The 23698-nt window shown below is 42.9% G+C and overlaps 1 protein-coding gene across 5 annotated transcripts in view; it reads left to right on the top strand.

Moving 5' to 3' along the window:
* Nucleotides 1–23034, top strand: part of LOC121581261 (kinesin-like protein KIF21A) — a 55126-nt gene extending 32092 nt beyond the window's left edge. The window contains exons 7-35 of one of the 5 annotated variants that reach the window (XM_041896770.2): nt 469–584; nt 1014–1209; nt 1609–1798; nt 1941–2004; nt 2139–2342; nt 3092–3136; nt 3653–3713; nt 3801–3918; nt 4434–4622; nt 5100–5299; nt 5425–5532; nt 5641–5709; nt 5863–6011; nt 7142–7286; nt 12041–12235; nt 12369–12470; nt 12680–12845; nt 13326–13346; nt 14094–14154; nt 14542–14593; nt 14810–15015; nt 16788–17003; nt 17104–17136; nt 17778–17914; nt 18210–18384; nt 20115–20273; nt 20542–20830; nt 21113–21312; nt 21568–23034. In XM_041896770.2, coding sequence (XP_041752704.1) covers nt 469–584; nt 1014–1209; nt 1609–1798; nt 1941–2004; nt 2139–2342; nt 3092–3136; nt 3653–3713; nt 3801–3918; nt 4434–4622; nt 5100–5299; nt 5425–5532; nt 5641–5709; nt 5863–6011; nt 7142–7286; nt 12041–12235; nt 12369–12470; nt 12680–12845; nt 13326–13346; nt 14094–14154; nt 14542–14593; nt 14810–15015; nt 16788–17003; nt 17104–17136; nt 17778–17914; nt 18210–18384; nt 20115–20273; nt 20542–20830; nt 21113–21312; nt 21568–21625 — 3924 coding nt within the window. In that variant the 3' untranslated portion in view covers nt 21626–23034. Of the gene's footprint in view, nt 1–468; nt 585–1013; nt 1210–1608; nt 1799–1940; nt 2005–2138; nt 2343–3091; nt 3137–3652; nt 3714–3800; nt 3919–4433; nt 4623–5099; nt 5300–5424; nt 5533–5640; nt 5710–5862; nt 6012–7141; nt 7287–12040; nt 12236–12368; nt 12471–12679; nt 12846–13325; nt 13347–14090; nt 14155–14541; nt 14594–14809; nt 15016–16787; nt 17004–17103; nt 17137–17777; nt 17915–18209; nt 18385–20114; nt 20274–20541; nt 20831–21112; nt 21313–21567 lie in introns of all 5 variants that reach the window. The other 4 variants (XM_045224759.1, XM_045224762.1, XM_045224761.1 and 1 more) reach the window with 4 other exon arrangements.
* Nucleotides 23035–23698: the final 664 nt, after the last annotated feature.

The following is a 23698-nucleotide window of genomic DNA, read 5'->3' as shown; positions in this document are numbered from 1 at the left end:
TGTAAAATAATGCATGCTATAATTAGTAAGATGCTGTACACACAGTGCCTGGTTTGGGTCAATTTATGACAAGTTGACTGACTTGAAATGGAATTGACCCAAACCATTCCCGATGCTAGAACAGTGCATGTAAAGGTCATAGATTACTCAGCACTAGGAGGTTTTAGAGCGTCAGGACAGTGATGATGCCATGTCCTCTTCTTGGATGACTGACATGAGCTGTTTCAATGATACACCTGTTGTGTAGAGCTGGGAAACTATGGGGAAATGAGCCTCCTGGTGGTTGAGAAAGATATTGCAGATGTTCTACCAACACTGTCTTCCACCACCTCTTTGATTGACAACTGAATTTAAACATCACATTAAAGGAAGGATTTTATGCTTTATTTTGATAGAATATAAATGTTTAAGCCTCATCTCATCTTCATGTCTCCTTGGTGTGGTTTTCCTCTCTCTCTCTCTCTGCAGCTTGCGCTGGGTAACGTGATCAGTGCTCTGGGAGACAGGAGTAAGAGGTCCACCCACGTGCCTTACAGGGACTCGAAACTCACCCGGCTACTGCAGGACTCCCTGGGAGGAAACAGGTCTGTATGTCCTCATAAACCACATAAAGACTCTGTATGTAATAGTGTTTCAAGGTGTAGATATATTAGCAGTTTTATTTTATTTCTAGAATATCACTAGAACCTCTCCCTGAAGCTTTATTCTGTGGATGAATTAATTATATGTAAATGTTTTAAAAGTAATCTATTAAAACTCGAATTTATTTATGCTAGTGGGTGAATTAATGACCATCTATATGAAAAATTCTATATTGTTGAATAAATTATGATAATTAATTAGATTTCTGTGCGGTTTTTCCAAGTAGTTTACAAAGTGATTTACATTGATATCAATACATTGCCTATATAGTTATTCAGTTTCTAATGTAGTCTTATTTTTTCTGTGTGTCTGTCTACGGTCTGTGTCGGTCTTCCGTGCATCTTTTATCCATCTTCTTTCTCTATCCCCAGTCAAACGGTGATGATAGCGTGTATCAGCCCGTCTGACCGGGACTTCATGGAGACACTGAGCTGTCTGAACTACGCTAACAGAGCCAGGAACATTAAGAACAAGGTGATGGTGAACCAGGACAAAGCCTCCCAGCAGATATCAGCTCTCAGGACTGATATTGCCAGGCTACAGATGGAACTGATGGAGTACAAGACGGTAAGAGAAGGAAAGAGGGATGGAGGGTGAGAGAGAGATAGATATATTTTAGATATCGTTATAAAGGCCCTGTTTTCCAGGTCATCTCATATGGTAAACTGTACCATAATATGGACCCATATAACTTTTAAAACGTACTAACGGCTGCACATGTATCCTTTGAGGCTGTATTTCTGGTAGCCTAGAATCCAACTAATTATCGCTGAAACAATAGTGAAACGGAGTGATATTCAGTGTGGATTTCAGGCTATATTTCTCTATGACCTACACTCATCTCTCTGGTCCCTCTGGTCTGAGCAGGGCAAGCATATAGTAGGGGAGGTATAACAGTGTATAGTTGTATTGGCCTAACTGATCTACTATAATAACCATAGTCCTCTGGTCTCTCTCCGGTCTCAGGGCAAGCGTATGGTGGGGGAGGACGGCATGGAGAGCATCAACGATATGGTCCATGAGAACAGCATGCTACAGACAGAGAACAGTAACCTGAGGATCAGGGTCAAGGCCATGCAGGAGACCATTGACGCCCAGAGGGCCAGACTCACACAGTACCTCAGTGACCAGGCCAACCAGGTTCTGGCCAAAGTGGGTACGTACTGGGACAGGAATAATGGACCTTATTCACACTGCACCATGATGACTCAAAATCCAGGCTAGTGAGATAAGAAGTGCTCCATTAAAGTCTATGGAAAAAGGGGCTGAAAATGCCCTCATGTTCAATTATCTTTCAGGTGAGGGGAATGAGGAGATTGGAAATATGATCCAGAACTACATCAAAGAAATCGAGGAGCTCAGGTATGATGCATGACATGTCTATTACATGTACAGTATGATGTGTCTGTAGAAAGGAAGGCAGGAGGATTGTGACCTTTGGTTTTGGTGTTTGGAGACCCACAACAGTATTCTGACCATTGGTTTTGTGTCTGCAGAGCCAAGCTCCTGGAGAGTGAGGCAGTGAATGAGAACCTCCGTAAAACCCTGTCCCGTGCCAACACACGTTCCTCCCTGTACGGGGGTGGGGGCTCCGTCTCCCCAGCCCACCTCGCCCCCGAGAGAGAGGCTTCCGACATCATCGAGATAGCCAAGAAAGATCTGGAGAAACTCAAGAAGAAAGAGAGGAAGAAAAAGAAGAGGTAGGCGTTGTTTTTTTCCCTTCATACTTTTGATATTGCACTCTTTGATATTGCACTCACTCCAGGTTTCTGTTTTGATGTACATTTCACATACATGCCATGAAACCGATTGCATTATGTTTGTTACAATTTGTAACTAAGTGTCTATGTCCAAACGTGTGGATGAAACAATACGAAGAAAACGAAGCAATGGGTATACTTTAATGGTAGGCCTTGAGTCTGACAGTGATATGCTTGGTGGTGTCTAAAGATGGGGTGGGCATGGTGGGGTGAGGGGGAGAGGTGGTACTGGGGAGGGGGGGGATTAGAGAGGGGTGTGGGGGGATTACAGAGGCGAGGAGAATTGGTTTCCTTTGTTGTCCCAGGGTGTTTTGGGTAATTAGTTCTGGCACTCAGCCTTTCCCCTTCAGCAGCTACCTGTTCCCTCTCTAATGTCTATCTAATACCTCATACACGATGATGGGTTTATATAACAAGCCCAGTCATGTTCAGGTGTACCTATACTGTACAACTGGTCTCTCGCTTTCTCTGTGGTTTAATACACATTTGATAAAAATGTGATAAACAACATAGCACATAAACGACTTGGTACACATCAACAAGCAGAATAAAAGACAACCAGTGCCAAATCCTCTAAGGTTAACCTGTTCTTCTTTGCTACACTCTTTTCTGCTCTCTGGTTCACTCCTTTCCCCTGCCAACCTTACTCTTTCCAACTGTCTCCCCCATTCTCCTCCCCCGCTCTGAAGACTGCAGCGGCTCGAGGAGAGTCACCATGAGGTTGAGCTTGCCAGGTTTGCTATGCCCCGCTCTCCCCCATCTCTCTAACCCCCTCTCCTCCCTCTCTCCCCCATTTCTCTAACTCCCCTCTCCCCGCCTCTCTAACACAGCTTTTACACCTACAGGTAGTTGCCACACCTGGAGAAAAACCCATTTGTAATCTCTCACCCTTCTCCTTAACCCTCCCCCCTTTTCTGCATTGTTGAGACCCTTAAACTAAAGGAATTAACTAAAACATTCAGCTTTTTTTTACCATGATGCAACCACATAATGTCAATCAATCATTCACTAACGTCTACTTCAAGGATGATTCTAACAACCAAATGACTTGTGTTCTGATTGAATTGTGATTCTATCCTTAAATGTATTTTTACAGTATGCAGAAAAATCAAGAATCAAGGTAGTGTGCTCATGTGCTGTATGGTATGATAGTGCTCCCTGGCTCCCTGATAGTCTAGTGACCTGATGTGGTTGGCCCATCTTGCATTTGCGGTCAATGGCTACCTAAACCTCTGGTTCTGTCCTCACAGTGTAGTCAAGGAGGAAGTACCAGACAACGAACAGGAACGAGGCAACGACGAGGCTGAGGGGGTACGTCTAAGAATGTCCTTAATTGCCATATTTATGTCAGTGTGTGTGTGTTCTTTGTACTCACATTGTGTAAATATGTGTGAGCAGGATGACCATGTCAGTGACCATGAGGAAGGCGAGGAGCTGGAGGGAGAGGACGAGGTGTATGAGATGGAGGGAGAGGAGAGCTCGGACGAGTCAGACTCTGAAGAACTGGATGAGAAAGGTTAAACTCTCTCACACACACACACACAGACACATCCAAAGGTGCTTTTACACTGTCATACAGAATGCCTTGCAACTTTGGTCCTGGAGGGCCGTGTGGAGTGTGTGCAGGGTTTCTTCCAACCCAGCTCTAACAACCCTTATTCATTCACCATGATTAGATTATTCTGTTCTTTTAATAAAATAATGGTGAATATGTCAATGTGTAACGTAGACGCAGGGAGTCAGGAAGCAGGTGCAGATGGTGAGTTTAATAATAACGAACATGAAGAGTTACAAAACAAGAGAAGCGTCTGGACATGAAAACTGAACCACTACTGCCTGAAGAGTGATGCTAGGGAATGCTGGAGTAATCAGGGTAGGGATGGAGTCCAGGTGTGCCTCATGATGTGGCGCAGGTGTGCGTAATGAGGGTTGCCAGGTGTGCGTAATGATGAGTTGCCAGGGCCGGTGGTTTGTCAACCGGCGATGTCTCGTATAGCTAGCTCTGTGTGTGTGTGTGTGTTCTCTGAACAGAGAACTTCCAGGCGGACCTGGCCAACATCACTTGTGAGATCGCCATCAAGCAGAAGCTGATAGACGAGCTGGAGAACAGCCAGCGCCGTCTGCACACGCTCAAACAGCAGTACGAACAGAAACTCATGATGCTGCAGAGCAAGATCAGAGACACACAGCTGGAGAGGGACAAGGTGCTGCACAACATGGGTACGTATACGAGAGAAAGCGACACGCACAGGATATGATGTCATGTACCATGGTCACAACATCGGTACAGCGGAGACGCACAGGAATATGGTGACAGATTAATGAAGGGTTGCATTTATTTGTTTAGGTGCTATGTGCTATGTCGGTAGATCTCAGAGTGAGTATATTATGGAGTTATATACCTAGCTCTGTCTAACTAATCCTATCCACCACCAATGACATCATACCTGTACATAACATTTTAATGTATTTGGTGAAAGTCTCTGTCATTATTTGTTAATTAACACACCATAAAGTACATGTGCTTGTGTAAATCACTTTGTGACTGTGACAACTGTTGCTTTAAAAAGGCTAACATTTGAATGACTGATTTGATTGATATTCCACTGTGCCTGTGCTGAGCTGTGTCAGTTGAACTGAACTGTGTTGTGTTGTTTCCACCGTGCCTGTGCTTAGCTGAGTTAGTTGTGTCTGCAGGCTCGGTGGAGACATGTACGGAAGAGAAGGCTAAGAAGATTAAGTTAGAATACGAGAAGAAGCTGAGCTCTATGAACAAGGAGATGCAGAAGCTGCAGTCAGCCCAGAAGGAACACGCACGCCTTCTCAAGAACCAATCACAGTACGAGAAACAGCTCAAGAAACTCAACCAGGATGTGGCTGAGATGAAAAAAACAAAGGTAAAGAAAAAATGGTGAATGGAAGGATGGGTGGTTGGGTGGTAGGGTGGGTAGTTGGAGGGATGGGTGGATGGATATATTGACTGATTGATTGATTGACATGTAAGTGGTGGGTGTTGTGCTAGGTGGGTCTGATGCGTCAGATGAAGGAGGTGCAGGAGAAGAACAGAGCGTCAGAGTGCCGACGCAACAGAGAGATCGCTACTCTGAAGAAGGACCAGCGCAAACAGGAGGTAACGTTACAGACTGGAAATAATGTGTGTTGTGAAGTTGTGTGTTAGCCTGAGACAAAGTTCAATTCAATTGAATTCTATTGATATCATGTGGCCTGTCACTTACAGCACCAACTGAGACAGCTGGAGGCTCAGAAGAGGCAGCAGGACCTGATACTACGCAGGAAGAATGAGGAGGTAAGATACACTGGGTCATGTTCAGTATGGCAAACTGTAGCAAAACAATGGAAAACAAAACATCTTTGTCCTTTTTGGACACGCTCAGGTAGTATCTCTGTTTCAAAACATTTTCTCTCTAATGAACATGGCCCTGCTTACCTCCTTCGCAAGGTGACAGCTCTGAGGAGACAGGCGAGGCCCACCTCAGGGAAGGTGAACAGAAAGGTGAGCCTACCGGAACCCCTCCAGGACGCTTCACACCGCGGCATCCCAGGCAGACCTCACTCTGCTGGGGCAGCAGCCCCCAATGGCACCCCAAGGTACTACCAGCAGGACTGATGGTGTGGGTGTGAGTGTGTGTGTGCGCGTGTGTGCGCGTGCGTGCGAGCGTTTGCCCGTGTGCATAGGCATGATGTGTTTGTTAACCAAATAGCTACCCGGACTATCTGCCTTGATACTCTTTGCACTAACTCGTTTGACTCAACACATACGCTGCTGCAACTGTTTATTATCTATCCTATTGCCTAGTCACTCTAGTTATATGTACAGTACATATCTGCCTCAATTACCTCGTACGCCTACACATCGACTCTGTACTGGTACCCCGTGTACAGGGATGGGCTAAAATCTCAAAATACAATTACAAAATACAGATACAAAATACCATAAAGATCAATATATCAAAATAAACTACAACATACTTGTATTTTGTAATGTATTTAATAAAATACAAGTAGCCGGCCCGAACAGCAACAACATTCTCAGTAACGGTTACAAAAACGTTTTACTTTCTATGACTGTGATATGTTGTTGTTTATCTACCTTAGTTGAGCAAGTCACTCTGGATAAGCATGTCTGCTAAATGACCAAAATGTAAATGTATGTGTGAAAATGAACATACCAAATTGAACCAAAGAGACTTCTGATACCAATGCAGGGTGAAAGGGGGCCCACAAAATGTGAATCACTATAAAACATTTAGAAAAGTATCTGGTATTTTGAAAATACAAATTACAGTATTTTGAAAATAAAAAATACATTGGAGTGTAGTTCTGCCCAGTGTAATTAAAATGACAAAATACTCAGAAGTAATTAAAATACGTATTTCAAATATATGTAACAGAAATACTGCCCATCTCTGCCTGTGTATATAGCCAAGTTATCGTAACTCATTGTGTATTTATTCCTTGTGTTATTATTTTTTCTATATTTTCTCTCTGCATTGTTGGGAGGGGCCCGTAAGTAAGTATTTCACGGATAGTCTACACCTGCTGTTTACAAAGCATGTGGCAAATACAATTTGATTTGGTTTTTGATTTGATTTGTGTACAGGAAAGGACTCCTACTCTAGCTAAAACAGGACAACAATATGTCCCTCACCTAGTCTTTGTTTTTCAGTAATATATTGGTCCGTACTGTACACTGATCTCTGTTGAATTCCACTTATCAGGAAGTACCCGGTGAGGATGGGGAGTGTCTACACCACCAGGACAGCTCGGGCTAAATGGCAGTCTTTGGAGAGACGCATCACTGACATCATCATGCAGAGGCTGACCATCTCGAACATGGAGGCTGATATGAACCGGCTCCTCAAGGTGAAATAGACGTACTGTAGTTTTACTGTATTACTACCAAGTCTACTGTATTCCTATCAGACTGACGCCAACGTAGTTCTCTGTCTGTGGAAAAAGGCAAAAACCGACAGGGGAGTATAAAGAGACTTATCATTGTTGCCGTTTTGGCTACACTCTTAGAATTAAGGGTGACTCAAGGAACCCTGGAGTTCCTCAATAAAACATTGCAGTAAATGGGTTCATATTTGCACCATTGGTTAGTTCAGGGGTTGTTGAAGGAACCTTTAATGTTTCAATTTAGCAAAGGTTCCTGGGGGAACCTTTTTGTCGGCACGTGCAGATCACTTTGAATTTATTTTGCCATCGGATTTGTTGTGCTGCCAGACTCAGAAGAAGATGAAAATGTTGTTTTCGCCGAAGGCTTTATGGGATAGCTAGCAACTTGTAAACAATTACCCATTCCTATATGAGTACTATTTTAATACCAATGTTGAATAATACATTATTGGCTGTCAAGCCAATCAAATTATATGACTGTAGCTACTGTTTTAATTCCGAAAAGTTTCTTGTGATGGTAATGACGTTTGTTTATGATGATAATTATTAGGTGTTGGCTTAGGTTGCTAGCTAGCTACAGTATCTTCAACCTAACCAACACTCTTGGTTGTTTGGATGACCCAACTGCTGGGTTGCAGGCATTGGGTCACTAAGTTGGGTTGTTTTCTTTAAAAGGGCCAGGTTGAGTTGTTGTTGATGCTGGGTTATTGATGCTGGGTTATTAAGATATGACCCAGCGGGTCAGATGAGAAAACTGCGGTACATGGCTTAGAAAGGGTGGTCCTTTCAGATAGTTCTATTTGGCCACCCGTGGGAAGAAACATAATTCCTGTTCATCTTTTCTGTTATATTGTCATCACACGTTGGGCTCCCAAGTGGCACAGTGGTCTAAGGCACTGCATCTCAGTGCTTGAGGTGTCACTACAGACCCCCTGGTTCGATTCCAGGCTGTATCACAACCGGCCGTGATTGGGAGTCCCATAGGGCGGCGCACAATTGGCCCAGCGTCGTCCGGGTTTGGCCGGTGTAGGCCATCATTGTAAATAAGAATTTGTTCTTAACTGACTTGCCTAGTTAAATAAAGATAAAACACATTAAGGTTGAATACTGATAATTTTGTATCCTCAATGAAGCTTACAGACGTGTATGAGTTCCTCAAGAGCCTTTAGACGGGTTGGTTGTGTGATTGACGCGTACGCAACTATGTGGCAAAACAGACAGGGTTGGCTTAGATTGTTGACAACATGTAAACTATATTTTGTCTCCAATGTTTATTGAAAACATAAATACATTTGCACAATTAGCACTTGTTGTCTCTCAAATACATAGTTACAGTTGTTGGTTAGCTAGCTAGGGAATTTTAGTCATATTAGCATAGACGTGACATCAGTCAAAACACCTCAAAACAAGACATCGTATCAAGATCAAGATAAAACTAGCTGAAACGAGCCACCTACGATTTCCCACATGGCAGCTTCTTGTCATTGTTGCTGGCTATCTGGCCATCCAGAATCACAACAACACACCACCTTATGCCCCATTGAAGCGCGCATCGTTTTTGTGACGTTGTAGCCCGTCTATATGCAAATCCCATTGTTGGAATAGTTACTACTTTATTACTATATAAAGAGGTCATTGCATTGGATGACTGTCATGGCTCTACAGTGCCTTCAGAAAGTATTAACACCCCTTTACTATTTCCACAATTTTTAAATGGATTAAATTGAGATTTTGTATCACTGATCTATACGCAGTACCCCGTAATGTCAAAGTGGAATTATGTTTTTGAAAATGTTTACAAATTCATTAAAAATGAAAAGCTGAAATGTCTTTGAGTCAATAAGTATTCAACCGTTTTGTTATGGCAAGCCTAAATAAGTTCAGGAGTAAAAATCTGCTTAACAAGTCAAATAATTGTGTTTACCATGATTTTTATATGACTACCCCATCTCTGTACTCCACACATACAATTATTTGTAAGGTCCCTCAGTCGAGCAGTGAATTTCAAACACAGATTCAACCACAACGACCAGGGAGGTTTTCCAATGCCTCGCAAAGAAGGGCACCTATTGGTAGATGGATAAAAATAGAAAAAGCAGACACTAAATATCAATTTGAGCATGGTGAAATTATTAATTACGCTTTGGATGGTGTATCAATACACCCAGTCACTACAAAGATACAGGCGCCCTTCCTAACTCAGTTGCCGGAGAGGAGGGAAACTCCTCAGGGATTTCACCATGAGGCCAATAGTGATTTTAAAACAGTTACAGAGTTTAATGGCTTTGAGAGGAGATAACTTAGGATGGATCAACAACATTGTAGTTACTCTACAATACTAACATAAATGACAGTGAAAAGAAGGAAGCCTGTACGGAATAAAAGTATTCCAAAACATGCATCCTGTTTGCAATAAGGCACTAAAGTAATACTGCAAAAAATGTGGCAAAGAAATTAACTTTTTGATCTGAATACAAAGTGTTATGTTTGGGGCAAAACCAACAAAGCACATTACTGAGGACTACTTTTCATATTTTCAAGCATGATGGTGGCTGCATCATGTTATGGGTAAGCTTGTCATCGGCAAGTACTAGGGAGTTTCTTTGGATAAAAGAAATGGACTAGAGCTAAGCACAGACAAAATCTTAGCGGAAAACTTGGTTCAATCTGCTTTCCAACAGACACTGGGAGACAAATTCACCTTTTAGAAGGACAATTACATAAAACTCAAGGCCAAATATACACTGGAGTTGCTTACCAAGATGACGTTGAATGATCCTGAGTGGCCTAGTTACAGTTTTGACTTAAATCGGCTTGAAAATTAATGGCAAGACTTGAAAATGGCTGTCTAACAATGATCAACAACCAACTTGACAAAGCTTAAATATAAAAAAAATTATAATAATAGGCAGAAATTGTAAAATCCAGGTGTGCAAAGGTTTTAAAGACTTACCCAAAAAGACTCACAGCTGTAATCGCTGCCAAAAGTGATTCTAACATGTATTGACTCAGGGGGTTGAATACTTATCTAATCAAGATTTTTTATTTTTTTTATTTATTTCACCTTTATTTAACCAGGTAAACCAGTTGAGAACAAGTTCTCATTTACAACTGCGACCTGGCCAAGATAAAGCAAAGCAGTGCGATAAAAACAACTGTATATTAGTGTTTTATTTTCCATTAATAAAAAATAAATAAATTATTTGTTCTTCCACTTTTAGTATTTTGTCTAGATCACTGACAAAAAATGACAATTAAATCAATTTGAATCCCACTTTTTAACATAACAAAATGTGAAAAAAGTAAAGGCGTGTGAATACTTTCTGAAGGCACTGTATATGTAATCAGCAATGTTAATATTATATTCAGAGGGATCACTCCAGATTCAAGGCGAAATTCAACGTTTGTGCAGGCCCCCAGGACGTCAGGACACGGCATCAAAAAAAGGGGAAAAAACACTGGGATTGAACACGCTGTCTACAGAGCCAGAGGCTTAGACTACTCCGCCATCTGTCTACAACGATTTAGCAATTCCAGTCGGAATTAATGCCTAAGGTTTGAACCCTATCCCAAAACTTAATACTTAACTTAACCAGTCGGAATTAATGGCTAAACTTAACCCTAGAGTTGGTTCTGTTTTAACCCTATCCCAAACATTAATCCTTAATTTAACCCTGTCGGGGGTTAATGCCTAAACTTAACCCTAGAGTTGGTTCTGTTTTAACCCTATCCCAAACATTAATCCTTAATTTAACCCTGTCGGGGGTTAATGCCTAAACTTAACCCTAGAGTTGGTTCTGTTTTAACCCTATCCCAAACATTAATCCTTAATTTAACCCTGTCGGGGGGTTAATGCCTAAACTTAACCCTAGAGTTGGTTCTGTTTTAACCCTATCCCAAACATTAATCCTTAATTTAACCCTGTCGGGGGTTAATGCCTAAACTTAACCCTAGAGTTGGTTCTGTTTTAACCCTATCCCAAACATTAATCCTTAATTTAACCCTGTCGGGGGTTAATGCCTAAACTTAACCCTAGAGTTGGTTCTGTTTTAACCCTATCCCAAACATTAATCCTTAATTTAACCCTGTCGGGGGTTAATGCCTAAACTTATCCCTAGAGTTGTTTATATGTGCCTTAATTTACCACGTTTGTCACAGAACATCAGGAGATGAAGTCAGTTTACTCATCAAAAATTGACGTTAGTCAAAGGACATCGGTACATGAAGTCAGACTGTGATATCTTGTTGTTATATTAGAATATTTAATATGCATAAACATTCAAGGAACATTTAACTTTATAGTGTACAAACTTTATATGATGAACAGGAATGACATTTACTCTAACAGGTGACCAAAAATAAATATCTGCAAGCCACTCCTCCAATAAGCCACGTCTCCATTTTCTGATAGGCTGCTGCTACACAATATATTATTAAAAAGGTTAAAAATGGAATACGTTCCATCACGAAAAGGTTCCTGTTTGAACCTTTACACAGGCAGCCCAGTATCAGCGTATAAGCGTCAATCTGTGAAAAGATATGGATCATGTCACAGGGGTTCCGCGAATAACCTTTTCAGAGGGGTTCCTCAAGGAACCTTTGTGACCTGGAAAGGTTCCCCGTGTGGCAATTTTTAGAACCCCCAAAAGGATCCTCCAGACTTCGGAAACACTTTTATTATAACTATTTTTTTCTCTCTCCCACCCTGCCTCTTACAGCAACGTGAGGACCTGACCAAGCGAAGGGAGAAGGTGTCTCGTAAGAGGGAGAAGATCACCACAGAGGGGACCGACACGGACCGAAGCATCCAGTCTTTCAACGAGGAGATGGACGCCCTGGCGGCCAACATCGACTACATCAACGACAGCATCGCTGAATGTCAGGCTAACATTATGCAGATGGAGGAAGCTAAGGTTAGCTGACGCAAACACACACAGTTTCTTCAGGAAATTTACCCTTTCTAGTTATTAGTACAGGTGATGCCAGCCCACACATTGTCTTCATAATTGTTATTATGACTGACTGTGTGATGTTGTTGTGATGCAGGAGGAGGGAGACACAGTGGACGTTACCGTGGTGATCAGCTCCTGTAACCTATCAGAAGCCCGCTTCCTGCTTGATCACTTCCTGCACATGGCCATCAACAAGGTAACCACAGAACACCTGTCCCTATTGAGTTCTCTTTACCTTTCGATTATTTTATTTTTTTAAACACTATGTTTATTTTAGAGTTAAACATACGTATCTGCTGTTCTGTGGGCTGAATATCACACCACTCTGTTGATGTCAGTGTGGGATTTATGTGTGTGTTTGTTATGTATGTAATGTATGAATTTACTGATATGTGCGTCGCCCAGGGTCTGCAGGCGGCCCAGAAGGAGTCCCAGGTGAAGGTGATGGAGGGCAGGTTGAAGCAGACAGAGATCAACAGCGCCACTCAGAACCAGCTGCTGTTCCACATGCTGAAGGAGAAGGCTGAACTCAACCCTGAGCTGGACGCTCTGCTGGGCAACGCACTGCAAGGTATAGATAGCTCAGTGGTATAAACACGCTGCTTTTCAGTTCTTCATCTTTTGGTTACACTTTATTTTACAGTCCACTGTTTTATCTGACATTCACAATGGTAGCTCAGTTGGTAGAGCATTGCGCTTGCAACGCCAGGGTTGTGGGTTTGTTTCCCACGGGGGGCCAGTATGAAAATGTATGCACTCACTAACTGTAAGTCACTCTGGATAAGAGCGTCTGCTAAATGACTAAAATGTAAAATGTAAATGGTAATGATTGACCTAATAATAACAATTTATAGAAAACATATCTCCCATATTGTTTTTCTTTCGGATTCAGTAAAACTTGTACCATCACGTATTCTCTTACTAAATAGCCTACCAGTAAAATACTGACTGAAACAGGACTGTAAAATAAAGTGTCTCTATTCTTTTAACTTTTGTTTGACTTTGATTTCTTTGTTTTGTTTTCCTGTTTGTTCACCCTGAATTCAAACAGAGATAGGTTACCTAGTGGTGGGTAAGTAACAGATACCAGACTGATTGGTCCCAGAGAGCATGGGTCTCCCCTAAAGCCCCTCCTCCCTCTAAAACTTCCCTTTAAGACTAACCTGAGAAGGTAACTTTGCCATGAGGTGCATGAGGTGGTGTGTTGCCCCCTGTCCCCTGACCCTGACTTCCCTGTCTGACCCTCCCCGTCCTCTTTGTGGATGTCTAGCTTTCTCCTGTTCAGCAGACTCATTCAGGACGACCTGAATACTAAGAATTAACACTAGCTTAAACCCTGACCCCCACGCAAACCTGAAGTTCAGGCCTTAACTAGAGTAGTACTCCAACTCCAACCTTTACTAAGTTACCCTCCTTAAAATGTAAACGTCAGATGCATCATACTAATATATAGTATACTATACTATTGACCTCCTTCTGACCTTGTCTGACCCCTGATGGATTTAACCTGACCTCTGAACTTTGAACCATGTACCTTAGAGCTCTTTTGAATTCAAACGATTGTTTTGCTGCTGCAGCATTAGTTTGAAAACACTGTATGCATTTGTTTTCTTTGTGATATCCTGTTAATTGACTTTGAAAACGGTCTACCTCTAACAGTTTAAGATAGTAAAGTAACACAAGTTTAGTGCTTGTAATGGGATATTTGAAAACATGCTGTGAAGCCATAACTACCCCATGTCAGACCATGCAGTAACTGAGGCATGTTGTGTATCTGAGGGCCCAGTGTAACAAGGTGTATGGTTCTGTCCTCAAGCAGAGAATGGAGATGACAGCAGTAGTGATGAGTCCTCTACGCCCAGCCCAGCCACAGAGGGAAGGTAAATACCATTTGACTCAGACAAGACAATGAGGATATTGAATATTTAATTTAATCACTTAAAGCTGGAATCTTAATGGTGAAACTGCCACATCCGTTTGCAATATTACAAAAACAAAGAAGTTACTGCAAACAACTAACACTGTTTTTTCCCCCTTGGACATCATTGTACGTGCGATAGAACAGAAGAATATGTACTGCAATTTTTTTACCACGTTGGGCCGCGCTCCTCACCTCTAGTTTGTCAACTAAACAAAAACAATAACAATGGCCGCCGGTCGGACAGTGCCGCTGTTTCTCCTACTTCGGATTCCATCTTTAATGTCTGTTTATACCTTATTATTAGACTATGAGTAACATGTAAATTGCCCCTCTATCTTTGTTTCAGTTCATTGGCCTCTGACCTCCTGAAGCTGTGTGGAGAGGCCAAACCTAGGAAGGTACAGTCATCTACAGTACTTCACATGCAAAGCATTTTTCTAAACACCATTTTAATTACATTTTCATGAACTCTAAAGTTAAGAAGTTACTGATAAGCACTATGAGATAAATGCTATTTGTAAAACACTCTTTATGAATGGATATGTTATTAATTAATTGATTGATTGATTGATTGATTGATTGATTGATTGATTTGATCGATCCCACTACCACAGGCACGCAGAAGAACAACCACCCAGATGGAGCTGCTGTATGCTGGTAGTGGTGAATTTGACTCTCCTATGGGGGACTTCTCTGACCCCCTGCTACCTCTGGCAGAGGCCCAGGAAGGGACAGGGGACATGGGGACAATAGCAGGACATCTCGGGGACAGGGAACTCACTGTGTCCCCCTCAGCACTGTCCACCAGGATAGCTGGACTGTAAGTCCTTATTTTGGTCAAATGTCTTTGTGTTTCGTTTTTAGAACTATAGTACAGGAAATACAGTGAGATACTTGTGGAGTAAATCCTTACCTCCTGTATGTGCATTTGATGGGTCATCATAACAGTGTTATTGTTGAAAAAAATAGTTAATCAGCACGAGAAGGATAGAATGTTTAACTTGACCCAGAATGCATTGTAACCTTCAGTGATGTACAGTCGTGGTCAAAAGTTTTGAGAATGACACATATTGGTCTTCACTAAGTTCGCTGCTTCAGTGTAATGAGATATTTTTGTCAGATGTTACTATGGTATACTGAAGTATAATTACAAGCATTCATAAGTGTCAAAGGCTTTTATTGACAATTACATTAAGTTTATGCAAAGTGTCAATATTTGCAGTGTTGACCCTTCTTTTTCAAGACCTCTGCAATCCGCCCTGGCATGCTGTCAATTAACTTCTGGGCCACATCCTGACTGATGGCAGCCCATTCTTGCATAATCAATGCTTGGAGTTTGTCAGAATTTGTGGGGTTTTGTTTGTCCACCCGCCTCTTGAGGATCGACCACAAGTTCTCAATGGGATTAAGGTCTGGGGAGTTTCCTGGCCATGGACCCAAAATGTCAATGTTTTGTTCCCTGAGCCACTTAGTTATCACTTTTGCCTTATGGCAAGGTGCTCCATCATGCTGGAAAAGGCATTGGTCATCACCAAACTGTTCTTGGATGGTTGGGAGAAGTTGCTCTCGGAGGATGTGTTGGTACCATTCTTTATTCATGGCTGTGTTCTTAGGCAAAATTGTGAGTGAGCCCACTCCCTTGGCTGAGAAGCAACCCCACACATGAATGGTCTCAGGATGCTTTACTGTTGGCATGACACAGGACTGATGGTAGCGCTCACCTTGTCTTCTCCGGACAGGGTGTTTTCCGGATACACCAAACAATCGGAAAGGGGATTCATCAGAGAAAATGACTTTACCCCAGTCCTCAGCAGTCCAATCCCTATACCTTTTGCAGAATATCAGTCTGTCCCTGATGTTTTTCCTGGAGAGAAGTGGCTTCTTTGCTGCCCTTCTTGAAACCAGGCCATCCTCCAAAAGTATTTGCCTGACTGTGTGTGCAGATGCACTCACACCTGCCTGCTGCCGTTCCTGAGCAAGCTCTGCACTGGTGGTGCCCCGATCCCGCAGCTGAATCAACTTTAGGAGACGGTCCTGGCGCTTGCTGGACTTTCTTGGGTGCCCTGACGCCTTCTTCACAACAATTGAACCTCTCTCCTTGAAGTTCTTGATGATCCGATAAATGGTTGATTTAGGTGCAATCTTACTAGCAGCAATATCCTTGCCTGTGAAGCCCTTTTTGTGCAAAGCAATGATGACAGCACATGTTTCCTTGCAGGTAACCATGGTTAACAGAGGAAGAACAATGATTTCAAGCACCACCCTCCTTTTAAAGCTTCCAGTCTGTTATTCTAACTCAATCAGCATGACAGAGTGATCTCCAGCCTTGTCCTCGTCAACACTCTCACCTGTGTTAACGAGAGAATCACTGACATGATGGCAGCTGGTCCTTTTGTGGCAGGGCTGAAATGCAGTGGAAATGTTTTTTGGGGATTAAGTTGATTTTCATGGCAAAGAGGGACTTTGCAATTAATTGCAATTCATCTGATCACTCTTCATGACATTCTGGAGTATATGCAAATTGCCATCATCAGCATATCACTTAGACTGTTCATGTCACTCAGTTGGTGTGTCTGTCTCTATGTTGCGTAGTTCTGGAGCCTGGTGTTCTATGGGATCTGAGAGAAGATCACTGGAGCGCTCGCCTCTAACACGCAGGAGGATGCTAGAGAAGGGAGGACAACCCCCCTTAGACATCAAGGAACACACACCTATGGACCCCAAGGGTCACCCAGCAAGAGAGACAAAGTCACACATACCCACGCCCACAGCCATAGAGAAGACCAAAATCACAGACAACAAACCAACGTAAGAGCCATTGCATGAAGCCGTTAACACACCACTACACAAATGTCATGTTCCTACGACGTCCCGATGGTCATAGTAGTACTTACTTCTTGTGTTTCAGGTTGGAAGAGTCGCTTATATATCAAGGACAAAGGTATGTAACACTACTGTATGTCTACCTACAATATATATTATACTACTGTATACATCTAATGTCCTTTTTCACTCTGGCCCCCTTCCAGCATTGGGGAACATCCCGCAACCCCAGCTGCGCGCGTGCACACGCCACATCTATTTCTATGGGCACAAGCACTGTTCATGACACAAACTGTTTACACCCCTCTTGTTGGTGGAGAGAATTTTGCAGATTTAAAGCTTATTTCCTACAATTCTACAGATTTTGTCATTGGGTGCAATGAAACATTTGCAGTTTTAAAGCAAATTTTCTTGCAATTCTATACATTTTGCCATGTCTAATGTGTATTCATGTGATATTTGAGTGACACATTTTTTAAAATGTTAAATATAAAAATGTTAGCCGACATGGGCTAGTTGATCTGGACATTTCCGACAAGTTATAAATAGCTCTCTAAGGTATGCAATGACTAACATGACAAGAGGAACTGATGATGCACTACCCAATTTCGAAATTGCACCTTGTGCATTCTACTATTACAACATTCAAGAGTAAGCCCCCCCTGCCGACCCCTTCAAGAGTAAGCCCCTTGAGCCCCCCACAGTTTGGGAACCACTGTCCTAACAAACTTAACACTTTGTCTTTTGTCCTTGTTATAGAGGGGTGATCAACCCTGTGTCATCCCCTAAGAGCAGCCATGCTGCCAGACTACAGTGTGTCTATGTGGCTGAGGGACACACCAAACCTGTCATGTGTGTCGACTGCACTGATGACCTGCTCTTCACTGGCTCTAAAGGTACAGCTCTCTAGTTCTATAATGTTCAGAAACAAAATCAAACCTTGACCTCTAAACCACGACCCCTAGAAACTTCTCACACCTGAAAGGCTCAGATGAGTGTAAGTCATATTATTTGGTATTAGCTTCATCTAGCTTTCTGGTATGGTTGATGGTGTTTCTGCCATATTACACACTCATCGTAACCCCTAACCATTGACCTCTAACCCGTGTGTGTGTGTGTGTGTGTGTGTGTGTGTGTGTGTGTGTGTGTGTGTGTGTGTGTGTGTGTGTGTGTGTGTGTGTGTGTTGTCAGATCGTACGTGTAAGGTGTGGAACCTGGTGACTGGTCAGGAGATCATGTCTCTGGGAGATCATCCCAGCAGTGTGGTGTCTGTTAGATACTGTTCCAGCCTGGTCTTCACTGTCTCCACCGCTTACATCAAGGTCTGGGACATCCGAGACTCCGCCAAGTGCATACGCACACTCACGTGAGTAAATATATACTATAAGTATTCAGACCCCTTGACTTTTTCCACATTTTGTTACGCTACAGCCTTATTCTAAAATGGATTAAATAAAACAAATTCCTCATCAATCTACACACAATACCCCGTAATGACAAAGTGAAAACAGGTTTTTAGAAATCTTAGCAAATGTAATAAAAATAAAAAACAGAAATACCTTATTTACATAAGTATTCAGACCCTTTGCTATGAGACTCATAATTGAGCTCAGGTGCCTCCTGTTTCCATTGATCAACCTTGAGATGTTTCTACAACTTGATTGGAGTCAACCTGTGGTAAATTCAATTGATTGGACATGATTTGGAAAGGCACACACCTGTCTCTATAAGGTCCCACAGTTAACAGTGCATGTTAGAGCAAAAACCAAGCCATGAGGTTGAATGAATTGTCCGTAGAGCTCAGAGACAGGATTGTGTCGAGGCACAGATCTGGGGAAGGGTACCAAAAAATGTCTGCAGCATTGAAGGTCCCCAAGAACACAGTGGCCTCCATCATTCTTAAATGGAAGAAGTTTGGAACCACCAAGACTCTTCCTAGAGCTGGCTGCCTGGCTAAACTGAGCAATTGGGGGAGAAGGGCCTTGGTCAGGGAGGTGACCAAGAACCCAATGGTCACTCTGACAGAGCTCTAGAGTTCCTCTGTGGAGATGGGAGAACCTTCCAGAAAGACAAGCATCTCTGTAGCACTCCACCAATCAGGCCTTTATGGTAGAGTGGCCAGACTGAAGCCACTCCTCAGTAAAAGGCACATGACAGCCCGCTTGGTGTTTGCCAAAAGGCACCTAAAGGACTCTCAGACCATGAGAAACAAGATTCTCTGGTCTGATGAAACCAAGATTGAACTCTTCGGCCTGAATGCCAAGCGTCACTTCTGGAGGAAACCTGGCACCATCCCTATGGTGAAGCATGGTGGTGGCAGCATCATGCTTTGTGGATGTTTTTCAGCGGCAGGAACTGGGAGACTAGTCAGGATCGAGGCAAAGATGAACGGAGCAAAGTACCGAGAGATCCTTGATGAAAACCTGCTCCAGAGCGCTCAGGACCACAGACTGGGGTGAAGGTTCACCTTCCAACAGGACAACGACCCTAAGCACACAGCCAAGACAACGCAGGAGTGGCTTTGGGACAAGTCTCTGAATGTCCTTGAGTGGCTCAGCCAGAGCCCGGACTTGAACCCGATTGAACACCCCTGGAGAGACCTGAAAATAGCTGTGCAGCGACGCTCCCCATCCAACCTGACAGCTTGAGACGATCTGCAGAGAAGAATGGGAGAAACTCCCTAAATACAGGTGTGCCAAGCTTGTGATACGCAAGAAGACTCAATGCTGTAATCGCTGCCAAAGGTGCTTCAACATAGTACTGAGTAAATACTTAGGTAAATGTACATTTTAGAATAAGGGTGAAAATTAACAAAATGTGGGAAAAGTCAAGGGGTCTGAATACTTTCCGAAGGGACTGTATATACAAACACCAACAATATTTATATACACCTCTAGTAATAAACCGAAGACCTTTGTTATGTCAAAAGTTGTAGTTGAGCTTGCCAGTTCCTTTTTCAACACATTCTAGCACATTCCAACACAGCCCAGGGAACTTCAGATTCTTAATTTGCTACTTAAAAAAAGTACTTTTACACAATGTCATTCCCATTGACATGGTATTGACTGCGTGTGTATGTGTGTGTGTGTGTCGCAGATCGTCGGGCCAGGTTAGTACAGGGGACAGCTGTGTGTCTCTCAGGTCCCTGTCCATCCCTCCAGGAGAGAACCAGATCAACCAGATTTCTCTGAACATCACGGGATCCTACCTTTACTCCGCCTCTGGCAACTCAGTCCGCATGTGGGACCTCAGGAAGTAAGAATGAAGGCCAAAAAAGCCTTGTTTTTTCCACCAAGAGCAGTTGAATATCTTGTTTAGTTAAAGTAAGGACTGGAGGTGGCACAAAATAAAGATAAAAGGAGAAGAATTGCGTACACCAAAACAGGCACAGGTGCTGAGTGTAGAGTGTAGAAAAGATAGATAGTGAATGCTCATCATTACTCCCAAGTATGATTTTTAGTTGTACCGAAGAGTCCTAGATCTGAACTCTCCCTGACCCTTGAACTTTGACCTTATGCTCTAGGTTTGTGTCTACTGGCAAGCTGACGGGTCACCTGGGTCCGGTCTTGTGTCTGACCGTCGACCAGATGGGCAACGGTCAAGACGTGGTCCTAACGGGGTCCAAGGACCATACCCTGAAGATGTTTGAGGTGACGGAGGGTGTCCAGGGCAGCATTGTGTCCTGTCACAACTTTGAGCCGCCACACCAGGAGGGTGTAGTCTCTCTGGCTGTTCAGGGGGACAGCCTCTACAGCAGCTCCAGAGACTACTGCATCAAGAAGTGGGACCTGTCCCGCAAACGACTAGTACAGGTAAGACATACTGGACACTAGCTGTATATACTGTACTGATAGTACCTGAAAGAGAGACACGGCTCTCAAAAACATACAATGAGCTGATAGCTGTGATTTTCACATTGCATGTTGCTTTGTAAGCATCAGATCTTGTTTTGTTGAATTGCTTTTGCTAGCTGCAACATGATCATCATTGTAAGACCAGTAGTGGTAGTAAACTAAATGTATTGTCCCCAAGGAGTTATTTTTCAACTGTTTGTAGCCCTGTTTTGACCTAGTGCATACCTGCTTCCTCCACAGCAGGTGGCGAGTGCCCACTCTGACTGGGTAAGTGCGCTGGGTTTGGTGCCAGGGTACCCGGTAGTGCTGAGTGCAGACAGGGGAGGTCTGCTGAAGCTGTGGCACGCTGATACCCTGGCACAGCTAGGAGACCTGAGGGGACACGACAGCCCTGTTAACGGACTGGCTACCAACAGCAGCCAGCTATTCACTGCCTCAGAGTGAGTTTAACGCCTAACCCTAACATGACCCTTGAATGCCATAGGAGTCTACAGCTATGTCTCACAGAGAAAATATCTCCTAACTTTGACCATGATCCCGATCATACCCTGACCCTAACCCTCTGAGTATATCAACACACTGTTACTATAATAACAAAGTCATAGTTTAACCTAAGAAAGAGAGATAATCAAATCTCTGATACACATGTTGATCCAGCGATTTCATGTTCTTTCTTGTGTGATCTTGTGTGACAGTGACCGGACAGTGAAGATTTGGCAAGCAAAGGGTTCTTTGGAGGAAGGGATCCACTGACACTGAGAAGGAGACCTCTGGACGGTGACTGGACACAGCTCTGTGGATATACTAGATCACTCTGGATCTACTACAGCCCTATGGATCTATTGCTGCTCTGTGTATCTACTACGCAATGTATTTGCTGCTGCTCTGCACAATGATCCATGGATGGAGGCCCTCCAAGACTGTCACAGGGCAGATGACCAGCCCAGACACACCCATTGAGTTCACCAACGTAAGACATTCACTCAACAGGGCTGGAGGAGAGTAGCACAACAGTCATGGTATTCACCTGAAGAAAAGTGAAACTCCAGTGAAATGCCCATGGTTCTGTCTCATGCTGTATCCTTTCTATACATATCATAGAGGAATCTTCCGGTACAGTGCGTGGAATCATCTCTCTGTGTCGGGAGGTGGGATGTCTTCTAAATAAAGGCCCTATGGAGGTTGGTCTTACAGCAGCTGTTACTGCCAAACCCTATGGGAGACTCATAGAGCCTCAGTGGGGAATAGAGATGTCTCAGTAGGAATAGCACAGTGAACTAGTGGTGTGGGATGGTGTAGCTGATCTTTGCTTCAGAAACAAAGCTCAATGAGGGTGTGTCGTCATCATGCTACAAATGTGATCGTGGAGGTTAATCTCAACCGAATTCAAGTATTGCGTTTAATGTCGTTACCTGCAGATTGTGTGTGACCAAAGTACAAACCTTCTCTGTGTTAGTCAACGGGCTGTTATGAGAGTATCTTTAGCCAATGCATTCCGTTGTACTTGCCTGTGTACAGTACAGTACCTCTGCAGTGGTCTTACTCTCTTTGTATCATACAAGTACAGTCAAACCTCAAACTACAAAAAGTGATTTGATCTTTAATTTTCTGTCAACATTTTTGTATTTCTGTGTGTTTTCCTGGTGACTTTGAAACCTCCAAAGTTCTGCGCTTCCATTTCATGTTTTATCCAATGGCCTGCGTCAATCATTTCAGAGCCCAGGTAAAGTGAGGTCACGAGTGCACAGGCGTATTTACTATCTTAAATCAACTCAAAGTTTATTGGTCGCATACACAGATTTGCAGATGTTATCGCAGGTGCAGCAAAATGCTTGTGTTTTGTAGCTCCAATAGTGAAGTAATACCTAGTAAAAAAAAAATTCTGAGTGAGTTTTCCTGTGCCCACGTATGCCCTTCCCCCAATCTGATTCAGGAACAGGCTGAATAGAATAGATAGTAGATAGTACAGTATCACAACCTAATTTGTGTGGACTGGCCCAGTATCCCTAAATTGGGTTGACATAGGGGTTAAATGACCACATCTTTATGTAAATAAGAATCAGGTTTTTTTTTCTCCTGGACATCTTGTGCACAAATTCCGACTTTCTAGTGATTCTAATGTCAGATGCAGTGTGGAAATAAATGTAATCTGTCAAAAATAACATGAACTGGTATATCTTTCAACATGGAGATGTGTGTTGCCATGATACCACCAACTGGTGGCAGTATAATACAGTATCATATTAGGAAACATGACACGGTTTCAAAACAGAGAACTTTGGCACGGGAGATTTGTTTTCCTTCCTCCTGTTCTTCGGTAGATATTCAGTCCGTGGCAGTTTTAATCTGTTGCAGGAAAACGATTCCATCTAATGTCCATGAACCAATCTCCTCGAAATGTTCATAAACACATGCAAAACAACCTGCTTTGGTTGGGTCTTTTGCTAATTTGTTTGCAGCAGATAAAAACATTGCAAGAATTCCATAAAGGCAGACCATAGGCACATATCATAGCTCCAAGGTATAAACGGTGAGCATGGTAAGAACTATACAGCTCTCCTTACCTGTGAATTCCCACTTCCTGCATGGTCACCTGTGTGCCTACCTATGCATGTGACCAGCGACCCTTGACTCAACATATGTGGGGTCATCATGGATCACTGGTCATGTAGGCACACATGTGACCAACAGTGTATACATTTATTGAGGGGGAACCTTTATGATGACATTCTTGTTTTTTCCATTAGCTTCTTTCTGAAGAAGAGAAGTGATGGGAATGAATCAGTATTTAATGTACAACAATTAGAGCATCAGAGTTTCATGTGT

Source organism: Coregonus clupeaformis, chromosome 14 (genome assembly GCF_020615455.1).
Source record: "Coregonus clupeaformis isolate EN_2021a chromosome 14, ASM2061545v1, whole genome shotgun sequence".
NCBI classification, from domain to species: domain Eukaryota; kingdom Metazoa; phylum Chordata; class Actinopteri; order Salmoniformes; family Salmonidae; genus Coregonus; species Coregonus clupeaformis.
This window is presented reverse-complemented; position numbering and strand designations above follow the sequence as displayed.